We start from the raw sequence: 19642 nt of genomic DNA on the forward strand, positions 1-19642 counted from the left end.
GCGAATATAGCCATGATCAGGAAGTGGGTGGTGGGGGGAGGGTCGGCATGGGAGCGTATGGAGGCGGCTTCATGTAAGGGCACCAGTCTGGGGGCGTTGGTAACTGCGCCTCTGCTGTTCGCGCCTGCACGGTACTCCATCAGCCCTGTGGTGGAGGCGGCCCTGAAAGTCTGGGGGCAATGGAGGAGACATGTGGGAGCAGATGGAGCATCGGTCTGGTCCCCAATCTGTAATAATCACCGGTTTGCCCCGGGAAGTATGGATGGGGGGTTCCGGAAATGGCAGAGAGAAGGGATTGAGAGGATGGGGATATGTTTATAGACGGGAACTTTCCGAGTATGAGGGCGCTGGAGGAGAAGTTTGGGTTGGAGAGGGGAAACAAATTCAGGTACCTGCAAGTGCGGGACTTCCTATGTAGACAGGTGTCAACCGTCCCCCTCCTACCACCAAGGGGGATACAGGACAGGGTAGTTTCCAAAGGGTGGGTGGGAGAGGGGAGCATCTCTGACATTTATAAGGAACTTATGGGGTCAGAGGAGATGCAGACCGAGGAGCTGAAGCACAAGTGGGAAGAGGAGTTAGGAGGAGAGATAGAGGATGGTCTCTGGGCGGACGCGTTGAGTAGAGTCACAACATGTGCCAGGCTCAGCCTGATACAATTCAAGGTCGTTCATCAGGCTCACATAGCAGTAGCCCGGATGAGCAGGTTCTTTGGGGTGGAAGACAAGTGTGCAAAGTGTGCGAGAGGACCAGCGAACCATGTCCACATGTCCGAAGCTTTGGGGATTTTGGCAGGGGATTGCAGATGTCATGTCCACGGTGTTAAAAACAAGACGTGCCAGATCATCGACATGGATACCACCATTACACGCGAGAACACCACCCACCAGGTACGCGGTACATACTCGTGCGACTCGGCCAACGTTGTCTAATTCATACGCTGCAGGAAAGGATGTCCCGAAGCATGGTGCATTGGTGAGACCATGCAGACGCTGCGACAACGAATGAACGGATATCGCGCGACAATCACCAGGCAGGAATGTTCCCTTCCAGTCGGGGAACACTTCAGCAGTCAAGGGCATTCAGCCTCTGATCTCCGGGTAAGCGTTCTCCAAGGCAGCCTTCAGGACGTGCGACAATGCAGAATCGCCGAGCAGAAACTTATAACCAAGTTCCGCACACATGAGTGCGGCCTCAACCGGGACCTGGGATTCATGTCGCATTACATTCATCCCCCACCATCTGGCCTGCGAAATCCTACCAACTGTCCTGGCTTGCCACAATTCACACCTCTTTAACCTGGGGTTACCCCATCTCTGGATCTGTAAAGATTTAATCATTCCAAGCATTGTCTGGCATCTTTGAATTTGTCTATATATATGTTTCTGGAACATACCTCTTCATTCACCTGAGGAAGGAGCAGCGCTCCGAAAGCTAGTGACATCGAACTGTGCTCACCCCAGTCCAACGCCGGCATCTCCACATCAAAAACAAGGGTGGCACAGAGTCCAGAGGTGGCGATTTTCGGGGTGTCAGAATATCCGGGAATCCAGGAGGATAAAGAGGCATACGTTCTGGCCTTTGCTTCCCTTGTAGCCCGGAGACGGATACTATTAGCATGGAGGGACTCAAAGCCCCCAAAGTCGGAGACCTGGCTATCTGACATGGCTAGCTTTCTCTGTCTGGGGAAAATAGTTCGCCTTGAGAGGGTCACTGTTAGGGTTCACCCGGAGGTGGCAACCGTTCGTCGACTTTTTTGCTGAAAATTAATCGTCAGCAGAAGGGGGGTGGGGGGGTTAGTTTAGTTTAGAGTAGGGGGTTAATAAAGGTGGGACCTGTAATGGAGGAGACGTCTTTTGCACTATGTTTATCGATTCATGTACGTTGTTTAATTTGTTGTTGCTGTAATACCAAAAATACCTCAATAAAATGTTTGTTAAAAAAAATTCTGAAACTCTCTCCCTGACAGCACTATGGGTGCACCTACATCACAAAGGCTGCAGTGATTCTAGAAGACAGCTCACCACCACTTCCTCAAAGGCAATTAGGGGTAGTCAATAAATGCTCGTCTAACCAACGATTGAACACCCCAAGAACAAGTAAATAAAATGCTCACACTATGGAGATCGATGGGGCAGGTCATTTCTAGAAGATACTTCTACACAAGTGCTCACTAAGTCATTCATTATGATCATGGCTGGTCATCCAACTCAGTAGCCTAATCCCACATTCCCCAGAACCCTGATTCTGGACACACCCACAATCGGGAACATCCTTCCTGCATCTACCCTGTCTAGTCTGGTTAAGAATTTCATAGGTTTCTATGAGATTCCCCTCATTCTTCTGAACTCCAGCGAATACAATCCTAACCAATTCAATCTCCCTTCATATGACAGTCCAGCCATCCCAGGAATCAGTCTGGTAAACCTCCGTTGCACTCCTTCTAGAGCAAGAACATCCTTCCTCAGACAAGGAGACCAAAACTGCACACAATATTCCAGGTGTGGCCTCATCGAGGCCCGGTAGAATTGCGGCAAGACATCTCTGCTCCTGTACTCGAATCCTCTCGCAGTGAAGGCTAGCATGCAATTTGCCTTCTTTACTGCCTGCCATACCTACATGCTTATCTTCAGCGACTGGTATACGAGGATACCGAAATCTTGTTGCAAAATTCCCCTCTCCTAATTTATGGCCATTCAGGTAATAGACTGCCGCCTTATTTTTGCTACTGAAGTGGATAACCTTGCATTTACCCAAATTATACTGCACCTGCTATTCATTTGCCCACTCACTCAAGTCACACTGAAGGATCTCTGCTTCCTCTTCACAGCTCACCCTCCCACCCAACTTGGTTGCATCTGCAAATTTGGAGTTATTACATTTTGTTCCCTCCTCTAAATCATTAATATATATTGTGGATATCTGGAGTGCTAGCACGACCCCTGTGGTACCCCACTAGTCACTGCCTGCCAATTTGAAAAAGACCCGTTAATTCTTCCTTTGTTCCCTGTCTGCCAATCAGTTTTCGATCCATCTCAATACCCTATCCCTAATTCCATGCGCTTTACTTTTACGCACTAATCTCTTATGTGGGACTTTGTCAAAAGCCTTCTGAAAGTCCAAATATACCCTATCGACTGGCTCCCCCCCCCTCATCAACTCTACTTGTTACATCGTTGAATATACCCAGTAGATTTGTCAAGCATGATTTCCCTTTCATAAATCCATGCTGACTCTGTCTGATCCTGCCACTGTTTTCTAAGTGCTCTGCGATAACATTTTGATAACCGATTCGAGAATCTTCCCCACTACCAACGTCAGGTTTACTGGTCTATAATTCCCTGCTTTCTCTCTACCTCATTTTTAAATAATAGACTTAGTTACATTAGCTACCTTTCAATCTGCAGGACCGGTTCTAGTCTATAGAATCCTGGAAGATCTTTTAAAAAACTTGGGGTACCAAATTCTTTTTTTCCAATTAAGGTGCAATTTAGCATGGCCAATTCACCCCTACTCTGTACATCTTTGGGTTGTGGGGGTAAGACCCGCACAGACACAGGGGGAATGTGCAGACTCCACATGAACAGTGATCCCGGGCCGGGATTGAATCGGGTCCTCGGTGCCATGAGGCAGCAGTGCTAACCACTGCACCACCGTGCCACCCAGAATACCAGCACTGCTACCTCACAGCTCCAGGGTCTTGGGTTCAATTCTGGCCTCGGGTGACTGTCTGTGTGGACTCGGCACTTTCTCCCCTTGTCTGCATGTGTTTCCTCCGGGTGCTCCGGTTTCCTCCCACAGTCCAAAGATGTGCAGGTTAGGAGGCATGGCCATGCTAAATTGCCCCTTAGTGTCCAAAAGATGAAGTGGGGTTACTGGGATAGAGTGGGTTTAAATAGGGTGCTCTTTCCTAGGGGCGGTGCAGACTTGATAGGCCGAATGGCCTCCCGCACTGTAGATTTTAGGGTTCTACAGCCACTTCCTTAAGTACTCTGGGATGTAGATTATCAGGCCCTGTCGATTTGTCAGCTTTCATTCCCATCAATTTCCCCAACACCATTTCTCTACTAATATCGACCTTCAGTTCCTCCCTCTCACTAAATCCTGCATTTCCCAACATTTCTGGTATTTTGTTTGTGAATATACAGCCAAAGTATGTATTTGTTGTTCATCCATGTCTTTGTCCCCTATTATACATTCCCCTGTTTCTGACTGTAAGGGACCTACAATTGTCTTCACCAATCTTTTTCTCTTCACATACCTATAGAAACTTTTAGTCAGTTTTTATGTTTCCTGCAAGTTTACTCTCTTTGCTGAAGACTTGTAAGTGGGGTGAATAAGTGAAGACTTACTCTGTTCATCTTCAGCCTCAGAGTCTGAGTCGAAGTAGATTTCATCATAGTACTGTGGCCCAGGAACAGCTCGGGTATGACTGCTTTCAATACTTGAGGAAGCACCTGACAAGATGAAGATGAAAGATCAGAGCAATCAATGCATTTGATAAAATTGCTCATGTGTGACAATTAGACTTATCAAGACATGGACGTTTGGTAAGGAATAAAACTCCTTTCAACATCAAATACACCGTATCAAGTACACCAGAGGATTAAATACAAAGTAAAGCTTCCTCTACATCGTCCCCACCAAACACTCCCAGGACAAGTACAGCATAAGAGTTAAATACAAAGGAATAATCCCTCTACACCATCTCCATCAAACACTTGCAGTGCATGTATGACACTGTGCTAGATACAGAGCAAAGCTCCCTCTTATCTGTCCCTATCAAACACTCCCAAGGCAGGTACATCATTGGGTTAGATACAGAGCCATTAAAGCGGACTCCGATAGGCGACGAGCTGCAGAGTAGTCCTGACAGAGGCTGGAACTGTTTCTTGTAAATACTTTCCTTTGGAAATAAACCTTATTTTGACTCTCCTTTCCAGACCCCTCCACGACTATTAAAGTGGTAAACCAAAGAGTAGAGACAAAGCAAGAGAGAAAGGTGCTAATATGGGCAACGACAAACCTGACAGGAAGGGATAGAAACTATCTAATTCAAAAATTCTAAGAGTAAAGCAGAAGTCAAGGCTAGAGATTACAAAAATAATAAATGATGTGGAGATGCCGGCGTTGGACTGGGGTGAGCACAGTAAGAAGTCTTACAACACCAGGTTAAAGTCCAACAGGTTTGTTTCCATGTCACTAGCTTTCGGAGCACTGCTCCTTCCTCAGGTGAATGAAGAGGTATGTTCCAGAAACACATATATAGACAAATTCAAAGATGCCAAACAATGCTTGGAATGCGAGCATTAGCAGGTGATTAAATCTTTACAGATCCAGAGATGGGGTAACCCCAGGTTAAAGAGGTGTGAATTGTGTCAAGCCAGGGCAGTTGGTAGGATTTAGCAGGCCGGATGGTGGGGGATGAATGTAATGCGACATGAATCCCAGGTCCCGGTTGAGGCCGCACTCATGTGTGCGGAAAAATAATAAAGGCACAAAACTAAAGCTATGTAGCTTTCAAAACAAAACAGATGAACTGACAACACAGATAGAAATAAATGAGTACAATTGGACAGTCATTACAGAGAAATGGCTGCAGGATGACATAGAATTGCATCCTGAATATTGAAGGGTATGTGACTTTTAGAAAGGACAGGAAGTGAGGATAAGGTGGAGGGGTGGCTCTGTTAATTAATTATGGTATTAGTGCATTTGAAGGGAATTATCTAAAGTCAGGAAACCAGGATGTGGCAGCAAGTATGGGTTGAGATGAGAAATTATAAAGGCAAAAAGTTACATGGGGAGTGGTATACAGGTTCCCTAATTGTAACTACACAGTAGAACAGAGTTTAAAGGAAGAGATAATGGGAGCCTACCAGAAAGGTACGATGGTAATCATGGGAGTTTTTAATCTTCATATAAGACTGGAAACATCAGATGTGCAAATGTAGCTTGGATAAGGATTTCATAAGAATGTTTTGGGGAAAGTTTCTTAAAATACCACATTCTGGAGCCAACAAGAGATTAGGATATGCTCAGCCGAATGTTGTGCAATGAGACAGGATTAATAAATGACCTCAGAGTTAAGGTGTCCCAAGTTTAAAAAAAATGTTTTTATTTGAGTTTTTCATTTATGATATGTGAATCTTTGCTTCATATTGTTCCATTATACAGTTACGTCTTCCCATCTAATTGAGGTTATAAATAATTTACATCTCTTGGCTATGCAAGTGGTTGAAGTTTACATTAGTGTTGTCAAGCAAATACAGAGAACAATGGAAAAACAAAAAGAAAAACAATCAAGGAACAAAATAATGAGTAAAACAAAATACTATTTACATTGCATTAACTGCCGTTCGTTTAAATAGATGGCTTAATCTTCTGAACCCATTTTGCTTCCATGCATTTCTTTTCTTTAATAAATTTAGAGTACCCAATTAATTTTTTTCCAATTAAGGGGCAATTTAGTGTGGCCAATCACCTACTCTGCACATCTTTGGGTTGTGGGGGCAAAACCCATGCAAACACAGGGAGAATGTGCAAACTCCACACAGTCAGTGACCCAGGGCCGGGATCGAACCTGGGACCTCGGTGCCGTGAGGCAGCAGTGCTAGCCCTTACCTTTTCTAATAGTTGTCCATATATGCTGCCACATTTATCTCCCCCTAGTAAGTCCGGTGCTCACCGTCTGTCCAGTAGGGTGTGTCCGAGTATCAGGCGAAATGTCGCGATATCCTGGAGGAGGACGTCTCACAACTGCAAGTACCGAAGCTCGTTCCTTTTCGGGTGCTGGGGCTTCTGTTAGCTCCCCCAGGGTCACTACTCTACCGTTCACATACAGGTCCCTCATCATCAGTCCCCCTCTGTCCTCTCCACATTTTGAAGGAGGTGTCTATTTTTGCCGGAATTAATTTATGGTTCCTGCAGATGGAGGCCCCAACAGACATGCCTCTGAGTTTGAAATGGTGTCTTAACTGATTCTAGATCCTTAATGTGGCTACCCCCACATGGTTGGGGGAGCTGCGAGTGAGGCGGTGGTCTGTGCCCGGAGGACCTCCTCCATCTGCACCCACTCCGCCTTCGGCTCTCCCAACCAATCCCGCACCCTCTCTGTGTTTGTTGTCCAGTGGTAGAATAGGAGGTTCGGCAGGGCCAGGCCTCCCATGTACCACCCTCTTTGCAAGATTGTTTTTCTGTGGCTTCACAGTGCCAGGGTCCCAGGTTCAATTCCCCGCTGGGTTACAGTCTGTGCGGAGTCTGCACGTTCTCCCCGTGTCTGCGTGGGTTTCCTCCGGGTGCTCCGGTTTCCTCCCACAGTCCAAAGATGTGCAGGTTAGGTGGATTGGCCATGCTAAATTGCCCTTAGTGTCCAAAAAGGTTAGGAGGGGTTATTGGGGATAGGGTGAAAGTGAGGGCTTAAGTGGGTCGGTGCAGACTCGATGGGCCGAATGGCCTCCTTCTGCACTGTATGTTCTATGTCTTTCTGATGAAGAAGGATTTGAGTATGAAGATCGGGAGTGAACTGAATTGGAAGAGGAAGCTTGGCAGCACTTTCATTTTTACCGTCTGCATTCTTCGCGCCACGGAGAGTGGAGCGAGTCCGATCTCTGTAAGTTCCTCTCAACCTCCTCCATCAGGCAGAGCAGGTTCCCTTTACAGAACCACGTCCAGTCATGGGTTATCTGGATCTCCAGGTACCTGAACTTGGTTTGGGCCAGTTTGAATGGTAGCGTCCCCCAGCTCTGTTCCTCGCTCTCAGGAGCTTCACCAGGAAGATTTTGCTCTTGCCCATTTCAATTTATATCCCAAGAAAGTTCTGAACTCCCTCAGGAGTTTCGTTATCTTGCCTTTGCTGGCCAGGAGGTTGCCACGTGGAGCAGGTCATCCACATTGAGTGAGACTGTGCTCCCTGCCTCCTCTCTGAATGCCTGTCCATCCCTTTGCTGATCCAAGAGCGAATGGCCAGTGGTTCAATTGCCAGTGCAAATAGCAGCGGTGACAGCTGTCTTGTGCCTCCGTACAGCCGGAAATATTCAGGGCTGGTGGTGTTTACCCGTACGCTCGCCAGGGCAGCACCGTTCAGTCGTTTCACCCACGAGGTAAACACTGGCCCAAACCCAAACCGTTCAAGCACCTCCATGAGGTATCTCCAGCTGTCTGCCCTTAACAAATCTGGTCTGATCCTCCACGATCATTTCTGCCAAGTGGCTGTCCAGTCGCCTCGCCAGAGCTTTGGCGCCAGTGTTCAGGAGTGAGATGGGTACGTGTGATGCACACTTTATCGGGTCTTTTGTCTTTTTTGGGGATCAGTGAGATTGAGGCCTGTACCAGCGCGGGCAGCAGGAGCCCCCCTCGACCGCGAGTCATTGAACATCTCCCGCAGGTGTGGAGCCAGTGCTACTGCGCATAGTCTGGCCGGGTACAACTGCACCTTGCTCTTAAACAGTGCAGTTTGGCCCCTTTAAATTCTGCCCGATCCGCCCCAATATCCTGGTGCAAAAGGATGGTGTGTCCTTCCCATGAATGCGTGTTCTTCTCCCGCCTCAGGATCCGTTCTTTATCCTGGAACCTGTGGAGCCTCACTATCATTGCCCGTGGTGGTAGCCCCCCTCCCCGACTTGGGTCTCTGTCGGAGTGACCTGTGAGCTTGGTCTACCTACAAAGAACAAAGAAAAGTACAGCACAGGAACAGGCCCTTCGGCCCTCCAAGCCCGTGCCGACCATGCTGCCCGACTAAACTACAATCTTCTACACTTCCTGGGTCCTTATCCCTCTATTCCCATCCTATTAATGTATTTATCAAAAAATCTCTGGGAGCTTTGTGAAGCCCTCCTCCCCGACTAGCTTTCCAGGCATTGCTGCCACAAACTCTTTCGGGTACCTCTCCTCTGTGCCCTCCGGTAGCCTGCGACATGCAGGTTCTGCCAGCTTGGTCACCTATCTTTCCTTTCAGCGCCTTCTGGGTCATGACCAACCTCGTCACCTCGGCTTTGAGCGAGACAATCTGCTCTCCCTAATCTGTGGCTGCCTTTTCTACTTCCCACATCATTGCCTCTTGGGCCCCCAGTCTCAGATCTGCTTTCCGTTGCCTCTTTTATGGGGGCCCAACACAGCCTCGATTGCTGACCGCACCATTACCACATGGTGCTCTTTCACCGCCCCTCTGTGTTTCTGGAGCTCCATTGTGATGATCTCCATCAGCTTCTCCAAATTTGCTTACGTTGGCAACCCCGCTGGGTCTGCCAGCTCAGTTGTGGGCCACAACGCGGGACTCCCTGTTCTGAGGTTGAGGTTTTCCGCCACCTGCTCTTACTGCTTTTGCGACTTGATTTCGGATTTGTCGACATCCTGGTAGATTACGTGGTGGATGGGAGGTTAAGCGGGGGAACATTTTGTACTTTTGGTGCCCATTTCGCAGGGTTAGAATATCTAATCAGAGGTTCCTAGGAGAGAGCCACTTTTCGTATGACCACTCAGCTCATGGCCGACACCGGAAGTCAAGATGCCCAATTAGCAGTGATCATCATATGACTGAATTTTACATACAGTTTGAGGGAGAGAAGCATGGTTCCAAGACTAATATTGTAAATGAAAATAAAGGTAATTATGATGGCATGAACGCAGAGCGAGCTGAAATGAAGTAGAAGGGCCGAATCACCTACTCCTGCTTCTATGCTCTGTGGTTAAAATAATAATTTATCTTTATTGTCACAAGTAGGCTTACATTAACACTACAATGAAGTTCCTGTGAAAAGCCCCTGGTCGCCACATTCCGGCGCCTGTTCAGGTACACAGAGGGAGAATTCAGACCAGGGGCTTTTCACAGGAACTTCATTGTAGTGAGAATGTCCAAATGTCCTAACAGCACGTCTTTTGGGACTTGTGGGAGGAAACCGGAGACACAGGGAGAACGTACAGACTCCACACACAGTGACCCAAGCCGGGAACTGAACCTGGGACCCAGGAGCTACCATGCCGCCGGGAAAAGAGAACCAGTGGGTGACTGTACTTATATTTCCAGAAGGCATCTGATTAAAAAGTGCCACATTAAACGTTATTGCAGAAAATGAAAGCTTATGGTATAGGGCATAACGCAGTGGCATGGATAGGGATTGGCAAGCCAACAGGAAATAGAGTAGGCATAAATGGGTATTTTTCTGGTTGGCAGGATGTAATGGGTGGTGTGCCACAGAGATCAGTGCTGGGCCTCAACTGTTTACAATTTATATAAATGGTTTGGATAAAGGGACCAAAGGAATGGTTGCTAAATTCGTTGATGATACAAAAATAGGTAAGAAAGTAAGTTGTGAAGAGGCTATAAGGAGGCTACAAGAAGACATAGGTAGATTCAAGAAGACATCGGTAGATTAAATGAGTGGGCAAATATCTTGTAAATGGAGTATAATGTGGGGAAATTAGAAATAGTCTATTTTGGCAGAGAAACATATTATCTAAATGGTGAGAGGTCTAAGGTGCAGAGGGATCTGGGTGTCCTAGTGCATGAATCACAAAAGGCTGGTATACAGATACAGCAAGTAATTAGAATGTTATTGCTTATTGTGAGGGGAATTGCATACAAAAGTAGGCAGGATATGTACAGGAAATTGGTAAAGCCACATCTTGAGTATTGTGTACAGTCTTGGTTTCCTTATTTAAGGAAGGATGGAAATGCATTAGGAGTTCAGAGAAGGTTTACTAGACTAATACCAGGAATGAGCAGGCCATGTTCAGAGAAAGAATTGGACAGGCGAGGCTTGTATCCAATGGAGTTGAGAAGAGTGAGAGATGATTTGATCCAAACATTTAAGATTCTGAGGGGTCTTGACAGGGTAGATGTGGGGAGAATCTTTCCTTTTGTGGGAGAATCTAGAACTAGGGGTCAATGTAAGGGGTCAACCTGTAAGACAGAGATGTGGGGAAATCTTTTCTCCAAGAAGGTGGCAAGTCTTTGAAACTCCCTTCCTCAAAAGGCAGCAGAGGCTTTGAATGCTTTCAAGGTTGATAAGATTCTTGATAAAGAAGAGGATGAAAGGTTATCAGCAGTAGCCAGGATGTTAGTCAGACCAGCATGATCTTATTGAATGGTGGAGCAGGCTCAAAGGGCCTATTCCTGCACCATACTCATGTTTGTATGTACACTGTCTACTGTGCACCAGCCCGATTAAGTTATTTAAAAAATGTTCCACATTAACTGTCTCTGTGGATGAGATTGTTAATTCACTTGCAATCTGGCTTTGAAAACAGACCAAGGCAGGCCAGCAGCATGGTTCAATTCCCGTAACAGCCTCCCCGAACAGGCGCCGGAATGTGGCGACTAGGGGCTTTTCACAGTAACTTCATTGAAGCCTACTTGTGACAATAAGCGATTTTCATTTCATTTCATTTCAATGTGAGGTTTGGGGCAGTTTTATTTCAGTGTGTGTATTCATGAAAAACCGAGTTGAGAATTCAGAACACCAGAGAGACACAGCATTTGTGTCCCATTAACGTGAACTGGGAAGTGCATTGCTCACCCAGAAACCTACTTAAATACTGAAGAAAACAACCATCGCAATTTACAACAGAGAGCAAAACTAGAGACAATGGAATGAGCAAAGGTATTTGTATTACCGTTGTATAATTTACAGAAGCATTGAAAACCCTTCAACACACCTTCAGCTGATAAAGCCCAACTATTCTCAATAATCTTCATGGTGGAATCCAGTTCTGCTGCCATCTCCTTCTCAAATTCATCATCGCTGGACTCGCTTTCTCCCGTTAAGTACTCCTTGATCAGTTTGCGTTTGCGTTCAGGTGTGCCATGAAGGAGAATGTCCAACTCATCTTCAGAGCTGGGAGAAGCAAAAATATATTCAGAGCTTACCACCAAGTTTACTGTCCTATCTGTGAGGATCAATTACACTCCACGGCCCCACACAAATATTCGATCGTATCTGGAAATGTCTCAGAATTGGCAATTGGTCAAAGAATGACCATGAGGAAAGTTAAGACATGCCAAAATTGACTGGTGCCAGAACTAAATCTCAAGTCCAAATATATTTGCCAAAATAATCTTAATTTATTGATATCCCATAATAACCAACTCCATAACTCTATTTTGATGTGCTAGCAAAATTAAAGTTCAAGCAGTTAAACAGGCAGTGGCAGCATGGATACAAAATTGCCTAAGAAAGTAGTGGTGAATGGTTGTATTTCAGACTAGGAGGAAATATCCTGGGGAACAGGGATTGCTACTGGAGCCACTGCTCTAATTTGATAATATTTAAACATTTATTGCCCATCCCTAATTGCCCTTCAGAAGGTAGTCGTGAGCTGCCTTCTTGAATTGCTGCAGTCCAAGTGATGTAGGTACACCCACTGTGCTGTTAGAGAGGGAGTTCCAGGATTTTGCTACAGTGACAATGAAGCAACTGCGATATATTTCCAAGTCAGGACGGTGAGTGGCTTGGAGAGGAACCTGCAGGTGGTGGTGTCCCAGGTATTTACTGCCAATATCCTTTGAAATGGTAGCGGGAGGTCGGTTAGCTCAGTTGGCTGGGTCACGATGTTGAGCAACTCCAACAGCGCAAGCTAAAATACCCCGAACGAATAGTGTTTGTATGCACACTTTCTGTGAGGGCCCTGAACAACAACCTAATCCAGCCAATAAACCCCAGACCAAGACTAAATCACCTGAGTACTTCGAAAAGATACTTCCATTCAACCTGATCAAACGCCTTCTCCGCGTCCATGGATGTTATTACCACACTTTCCTTCATCACCATATTCAACAATCTCCTAATATTTGACAGAAACTGCTGGCCCTGATAGAAGGCTTCAAAACACCCTAAACACCTTCCTTGGCTCAGTGACCATCCAGCCCCCAGAGTCCTTTATCTGTACAATACTCTCCGCCGCCTGCTGCCTCAGCTGGTATGCGAGCAGCCTACTGGCCTTCTACCCCTTAAAATGCCCCCCTGATCTGGTGCAACTGCCCTACCGCCTTCCCCGTCGACATAAGTTCAAATTCCATATGGAGCTTCTTCCTCTCCTTCAACAACCCCTCTTCAGGGGACGCCGAGTACTGCCTATCCACTGTTGGAACGGCATCCACCAGCCTCAGCCTTTCCACCTTCACCCTATGTGCCTTAATTAATATCAGCTCCCCCCTGATTACCGCATTCAACAACACGAAAGGCGAGACCTCCTTATTTTTGTTAAGCTTGACATAGGTGCCATCAGCCGCCCCAATCTTTTCACACGTCTCCTTATCCGCTAACAAACCTACATCCAACCTACACTGCGGTCGCTGGGATCCCCCCTTCTCCACACACAGATCCACGAGGTGTGGCGCATAATCCGACACAACAATCGCCAAATATCTGATCCCACTACCCCGCCAGCAACATCCATCCATAACAAAAAAATCGATATGGGAGTTAACCCGCTGTATGTGCTCAAAAAAGAACTCCCTCGGCCTTGGATGCCCAAACTGCCACAGGACCACAATCCCCATCCGTTCCATGAACCCCAACAGATCCTTTGCCACCCCAGATACCTTCAGGGACTTGGAACATGACCGGTCCACCATAGGGTCAAGCACTGTGTTCGAATCGTCCTCCCTCCCACCCCCCCATAATCAACTAATGCGTACACAAGTCTGGAATCTTCATCAGCAGCTTCTTCACTAAATCACCACCATCTCAATTGGGGGCTATGAACATTCACCAAGACCATCAACCCACCACCTCCGGATCCCTCATTGTGTTTCTCGTCAAAACCACCACCTTCTTGTTAATAAGCATCGCCAGCCCCCTCGTCTTAGAATTCAACCCTGATTGGAACACTGGTCTCGCCCATCTTCTCCTCAATTTAGTTTCGTCTTTAGCCCTCAGGTGAGTCTCCTACATAAAAACGACGTCTGTCTTTAAACTCTTTAAATGGGCGAACACCCGGTCTTCTTGATTGACCCATTCATTCTCCACACATTCAAAGAGATCAGTCTGGTCAGGGGGCTCAACATCCACATCCCCTCCATCAGCCATATCCAAAACTCACTGAGCTCCTCTCGGCCCCTGTCTTGCGCATCTCTCGGGTCCCCCGAAGTTAGTCCATTCCCCCTCCACCAAGTGACTCCATAAAGAAACCTTCATCATCAGCAACTCCCCTCCCGAACAATGAAAGCCCCACAGCCCAGGCTCACTATCCCCACCTAAATCGAAAACAAAGAAACCAGAAAAACCAACCCCCCCCCCCATATAGCCAGCAGCGGCTCTCTCCCCACTACATTCCGTTAACCAGCAGGTTGGCACAGCAGTCAGCACTGCTGCCTCACAGCGCCAAGGTCCCGGGTTCGATTCTGGTCTTGGGTGACTGGGTGGAGTTTGTACGTTCTCCTTGTGTCTCCGTGGGTTTTCCCCAGTCCACAAATGTGCAGGTTAAGTGGATTGACCATGCTAAATTGCCCCTTGGTGTCTAGGGATGTGCAGGTTAGGCGACGGGTTTACACTAGGGCGGATGAGCCTGGGTAGGGTTCAGTCTTTCATCCCATTAGTTTTCCGAGTTTCAGTTCTCTTTTAAGTTCCTCTCCTTGTCTCTATTTTCAACTATTCTTGGGATGCTTTTTGAGTCTTTGATTGTGAAGACAGATACAAAGTCTCTGCCAACACTCATTCTTGGCACTTTTTTCCTTTTTATATACTTGTGGAAGCTTGTACGGTCTGCTTTGATATTTTGTGCGAACTTTCTCTCTCTATTATTTTTCTCGGCCAACTTTTGATGATTTCTAAAATTCTCCCAACCTTCTGGCATACCACTAATGTTTGATGTTCATCTTTCGAATAAATTGAATACCATCCTGAACTACTTTCGCCACGGATGGTCCATGGTTCATCTTTCCTTTTGAGTCTTTCCTTCTCAATGGTACTTATCTTTGTTGAGAGTTACGAAATATGTCCTTAAATGTGTGTCACTGCTTTTCTATTGTCTTTGCTTTTATCCTATTTCCCGTTCCACTTTAGCTTACTCTAGCTGCGTACTATTGGAATTGCGTTTATTCAAATTTAAGTCACTAGTTTTAGACCAAAATTTCTTACCCTCGAACACATTGTGAGTCTATCAACTTACGATTAATCTTGCACAGCGGATCCTTTTTCTACAAGGCGATTAATTATCCTGTCTCATTACACATTACTAGGTCTAAAATAGCCTGCTCCATTGTTGGTCCCAAACCACATTGTTCCGAGAAACTGTCCCAAATATATTATGAACCATCCTCCTGGCTACCTTTGCCGATTTGATTTGTTCAATCTCGGTGTAGATTAAAAACTTACAAGCATCCAAAATTTCCTGACTTGTACTCTGTTCTCCAGTGTAGCTCCTATTAGGGAATCTATAAACCACTCTCACAAATGATTTCTGTCATTTGTTCATTTTTATCTCTATCCAAACTGATTCTGCAACTTGAGCTACTGAGCCAAGATTGTTCAGCACTCTGTACTGATTTCATCCCCACCTCCTCATCCTTTCTTCCTGCCCTGGGGCCAATGGAGGAGAGTTCCTGTAAGGGACTTTCTTTTGTGCATTACTGCACTTTTTCTCTGGAAAGATTTTCCTCAGAACTTGCAGTGGTGTCCACCATGAGAATCTGGAAGCAGTTCAGATAGCATTTTAAACTTTGTGCCATGTCTTTGCTGAACCTCATCTGCAATAATCACCTTTTTGGGGGTTTAGACTCGACATTTAGATCAAGGGAGGGGATAGGCTTAGAGAGGTTTGGGGATTTATTCGTGGAAGGGAGCTTTGGGGATTTATTCATGGAGGGAAGATTTGCCACCTTTAAGGAGTTATTGGAGAAATTTCAACCCCCTGGTTCCAGTCCACTCAGATACTTTCAGATTCATGATTTTTCAGGAAAGGCTGTTCCCTCTTCCCCCTTGGCACCACCCTCCTTCCTGTTGAAGAGGCTTTTGTCTTTGGCTGGGTCTGGTGGGGCGATTATTTTGTGCATATACGGCCAGATCCTATCAGCGGAGCTGGCTCCGGTGAATGAGGTAATGGTCAAATGGGAGGGCGAATTGGGTCCTATTCTGGATGAAGAAGTATGGAGTGAGACCCTTCACAGGGTCAACTCCACATTTCTTGTGCTCAGCTTAGTCTGATCCAATTCAGGATGGTGCACAGGGGAGGGCAGGTGCGCTGTTCTTGGGAGCTGGCTAACCACACTCATATGTTCAGACCCTGGCGCTGTGAAGCCACAGTGCTATCCACTTGTGCTACCCAACACGGCCTTCAACAACATGTCAGAGATACTTAATGTCGATCTGGAGCTGTGTCCACTGGTGGTCATTTTCAGGGTATCAGACTGTAGATGGGGGTGAAGACTGCCTCGTCTTTGCCTCAATAATAGCCCGGGTTCGAATTTTGCTTGGGTGGAGGTCTCCTACTCTGCTCAGTGCCTCGGCTTGATTGGGTAACTTCATGTTGTTCTTACATTTGAAGAAAGTCAAGTACACCATTCGGGGGTGGGTAGAAGGGTTCTACCCAAGATGGCAGCATTCATTTTCTTTTTTAAAGAGCTTATTACTGTCAGTTGTTAAGGGGTTTAGTTTTGTTTTGGGGGGTTAAGTTATTTTGTGTTTTGATTGTTTGCTGTGTTCTTTGATACTGTTGAGTTAATTGTTTTATATTATTTGTTTATAATGGAAACTTTTCAATAAACATATTTTCAAAAAACTTCCAAATCTCCCCTCATGTGAACCCTCCCAATGATTTAGTTTAAAGCCCTCTCTCCAGCACTAGATCATAGAATTTACAGTACAGAAGGAGGCCATGCGGCCCATCGAGTCTGCACCGGCTCTTGGAAAGAGCACCCTACCCAAGCCCACACCACCCTATCCCCATAACCCAGTAACCCCACTAGTAATAGTAAAGACGCTCGGTCCCAGGGTGGTTCAGCTGAAGGCCATCCCAGTGGTACAGCTCTCAACTTTCCCAGTACTGGTGCCAGTGCCCCATGACGCAAACCCTATTTTTCCCAAACTAAGTTTTGAGTCACACAACTCTGATCTTATTTAACCTTCACCAATTTGTTTGTGGCTTAGGCCATAATCCAAAACTTATTACATTTGCAGTTCTGCTTTTTGATTTTATTCCTCTGTTCATACTCCCTCAGCAATGTAAATACTGTGGCTACAAGAGGTTAGAAGCTGGGAATTCTGTGGTAACTCACTTCCTGACACCCCAAAGCTGGTCCACCATCTGAAAGGACTGTAAGGGAATACTCTCCACTTGCCTGGATGAGTGCAGATCCAACAACACTCAAGAAACTCAACACCATCCAGGACAAAGCAGCCTGTTGGATTGGCACCCCATCCATCCACTCTCCTTTTTCCATTCACTCCCTCTGATGCAGTGGCAAAAGTGTGTACCATCTATAAGACACACTGCAGCAATTCACCAAGGCTCCTTCGACAGCACCATCCAAATCTGAGGATCTCTACCACTTCGAAGGACAAATCAGCAGACGCATGGGAACACCACCTTCCTTGTAAAGTCCCTTCTAAACCACACATCATCTGGACTTGGAATTACATTGGCATTTCTTCACAGGATCAAAATATTGCCTAACAGCACTGTAGATGTACTGAAACCATGTGGAGTGCAACAGTTCAAGAAAGCCAATCACCATCACAAAGGCCATTAGCGATGGGTAACAAATGCTTGTCTAGCCAGTGATACCTAAACCCTCGGAAATAAAAATGCAGAACATATTTTGTCCTGGCCATGTTATTGGTATCCACGTGGACCCAGACAACTGGATTTGGGCTGCTCCTCCCACTTAAAGTTCCTTTCCAGGCCTGAGAAGATGTCCTTTCCCCTGGCACTGGACATGCAACAGTCTTCATACAAAATGCTGGAAATATTAAGCTATTTAAGAGAAACACAGCGAACGTTTCAGGTCAATGATCTTTCATCAGAACTGAAGGTGTAAAATTGGCTCTGATTCTGTTGCAGAGAACATACAGTGCAGAAGGAGGCCATTCGGCCCATCGAGTCTGCACCCCGACCCACTTAAGACATGTCGATCTTTCTTCAGTTCTGATGAAAGGTCATTGCTCCGTGAAACCCTGTTTCTCGCCACATGTGCTGCCTGACTTGCTGAATGTTTACAGCATCTTTTGTTTTCATTTCATATTTCCAGCATCCACACTATTTAACTTTGAATTCCGTCACTTAGCTGCGGAGCAGTCAGTCTGAACAGGGCCCTACTCGCTGCTGATTTTTCCCACTTGAGTGGCCCCTTGTACCAAGGTGCTGCTCCCACTCACACAGACTGCAAGATCCTGACTTCATTTCATATCATAAAACCTCCAACTCCCAAACCCACCCGGCCCCTCACCTGGAAATCACATCCTCCGGGTCACTCGGCTCCTCCACCAGATATGGATCATCTTGTTCCTGGTGGTTCATCGTGGAGCGGCCTGGGCCCCGCGCCGATCCCCGGCCTCTCCCTGGGCCCTGAGCCGATCCCCGGCCTCTCCCTGGGCCCTGAGCCGATCCCCGGCCTCTCCCTGGGCCCTGAGCCGATCCGCGGCCTCTGCGCCGATCCCCGGCCTATCCCCGGGCCCCGCGCCGACACCCGGCCTCTCCCCGGGCCCCGCGCCGACACCCGGCCTCTCCCCGGGCCCCGCGCCGACACCCGGCCTCTCCCCGGGCCCCGCGCCGACACCCGGCCTCTCCCCGGACACCGCACCGATCCCCCGGCGTCACTGGATGGAAGAATCTGAGAGTACAAGACCCGCCACCTCCCTCAGCCTGACGCCGGCCTGACCCCGCCCCTTTCCTCGGCCTGACCCCGCCCCCTTCCTCGGCCTGACCCCGCCCTCTTCCCTGGCCTGGCCCCGTCCCCACCCATGTCCTGATCCCGCCCCCTTCCCCCACATGGCCCCGCCCCCTTCCCTCACCCCGCCCCTTCCCCACATGACCCCGCCTTCTCCCTGCCCTGACGACCACAATGTGCTGGTTACTCAGGGAGATAGGAGCAGCGCTCCGAAAGCTAGTGATTCAAAACAAACCTGTGGGACTTTAACCTGGTGTTGTATGACTTCTTACTGTGCCCACCCCAGTCCAACACCATCATTTCCACACCCTGGTTATGATTGCTATTGAGTCCGGTTTTTATCGGCTCCCAGGGCAGTCACTGTCCTCCTTTCGGTCATCTCTTTTGGCCAAGTCTACAACGAGTTCATGAGCTGAGTGGCCCTGGGGTGGAGGAGTCTTCAACCGAGGCATTGACTGTGCTCTTCTCCCCTGAGGTGCTGCTTGACCTGCCGAATATTTCCAGCATTTTCTGTTTTTAATTTCAGATGTTTTTACAAAAGAGAAATTATATTTGACAAAACATTTTTTTGATTGCATATGTAGCAGGAGCAAATAAGGAAGAAATCTAAGAATGTAGTACATTTGGATTTGCAAAAGATATTCAATAGGGGCTGTTCCATAAGATTAGGGTTCATAGGATTTGGAATAATATATTACTTTAGATTGAGGAATTGTGGGAGTAAATTGACCAATTTTGGGTGGCAGTGTGTAACTAGTGGGGTGTCACAATGATCAGATTAGATTTATTGTCATGTGTAATAATAATCTTTATTGTCAC

At 47.0% G+C, this 19642-nt stretch overlaps 1 protein-coding gene across 1 annotated transcript in view; it reads right to left on the bottom strand.

The window, feature by feature from the left end:
* The window catches only part of eapp (e2f-associated phosphoprotein), a 30332-nt gene extending 11615 nt beyond the window's left edge, over nt 1-18717 (bottom strand). The window contains exons 1-3 of the mRNA XM_072514509.1: nt 18383-18717; nt 11656-11834; nt 4353-4457 (exon numbers count right to left, since the gene is read on the bottom strand). Coding sequence (XP_072370610.1) covers nt 4353-4457; nt 11656-11834; nt 18383-18453 — 355 coding nt within the window. The 5' untranslated portion in view covers nt 18454-18717. The remainder of the gene's footprint in view (nt 1-4352; nt 4458-11655; nt 11835-18382) is intronic.
* Between the last annotated feature and the right edge of the window lie 925 nt (nt 18718-19642).

The sequence above is a fragment of the Scyliorhinus torazame genome, chromosome 8 (genome assembly GCF_047496885.1).
Source record: "Scyliorhinus torazame isolate Kashiwa2021f chromosome 8, sScyTor2.1, whole genome shotgun sequence".
Classification (NCBI taxonomy): Eukaryota; Metazoa; Chordata; class Chondrichthyes; order Carcharhiniformes; family Scyliorhinidae; genus Scyliorhinus; species Scyliorhinus torazame.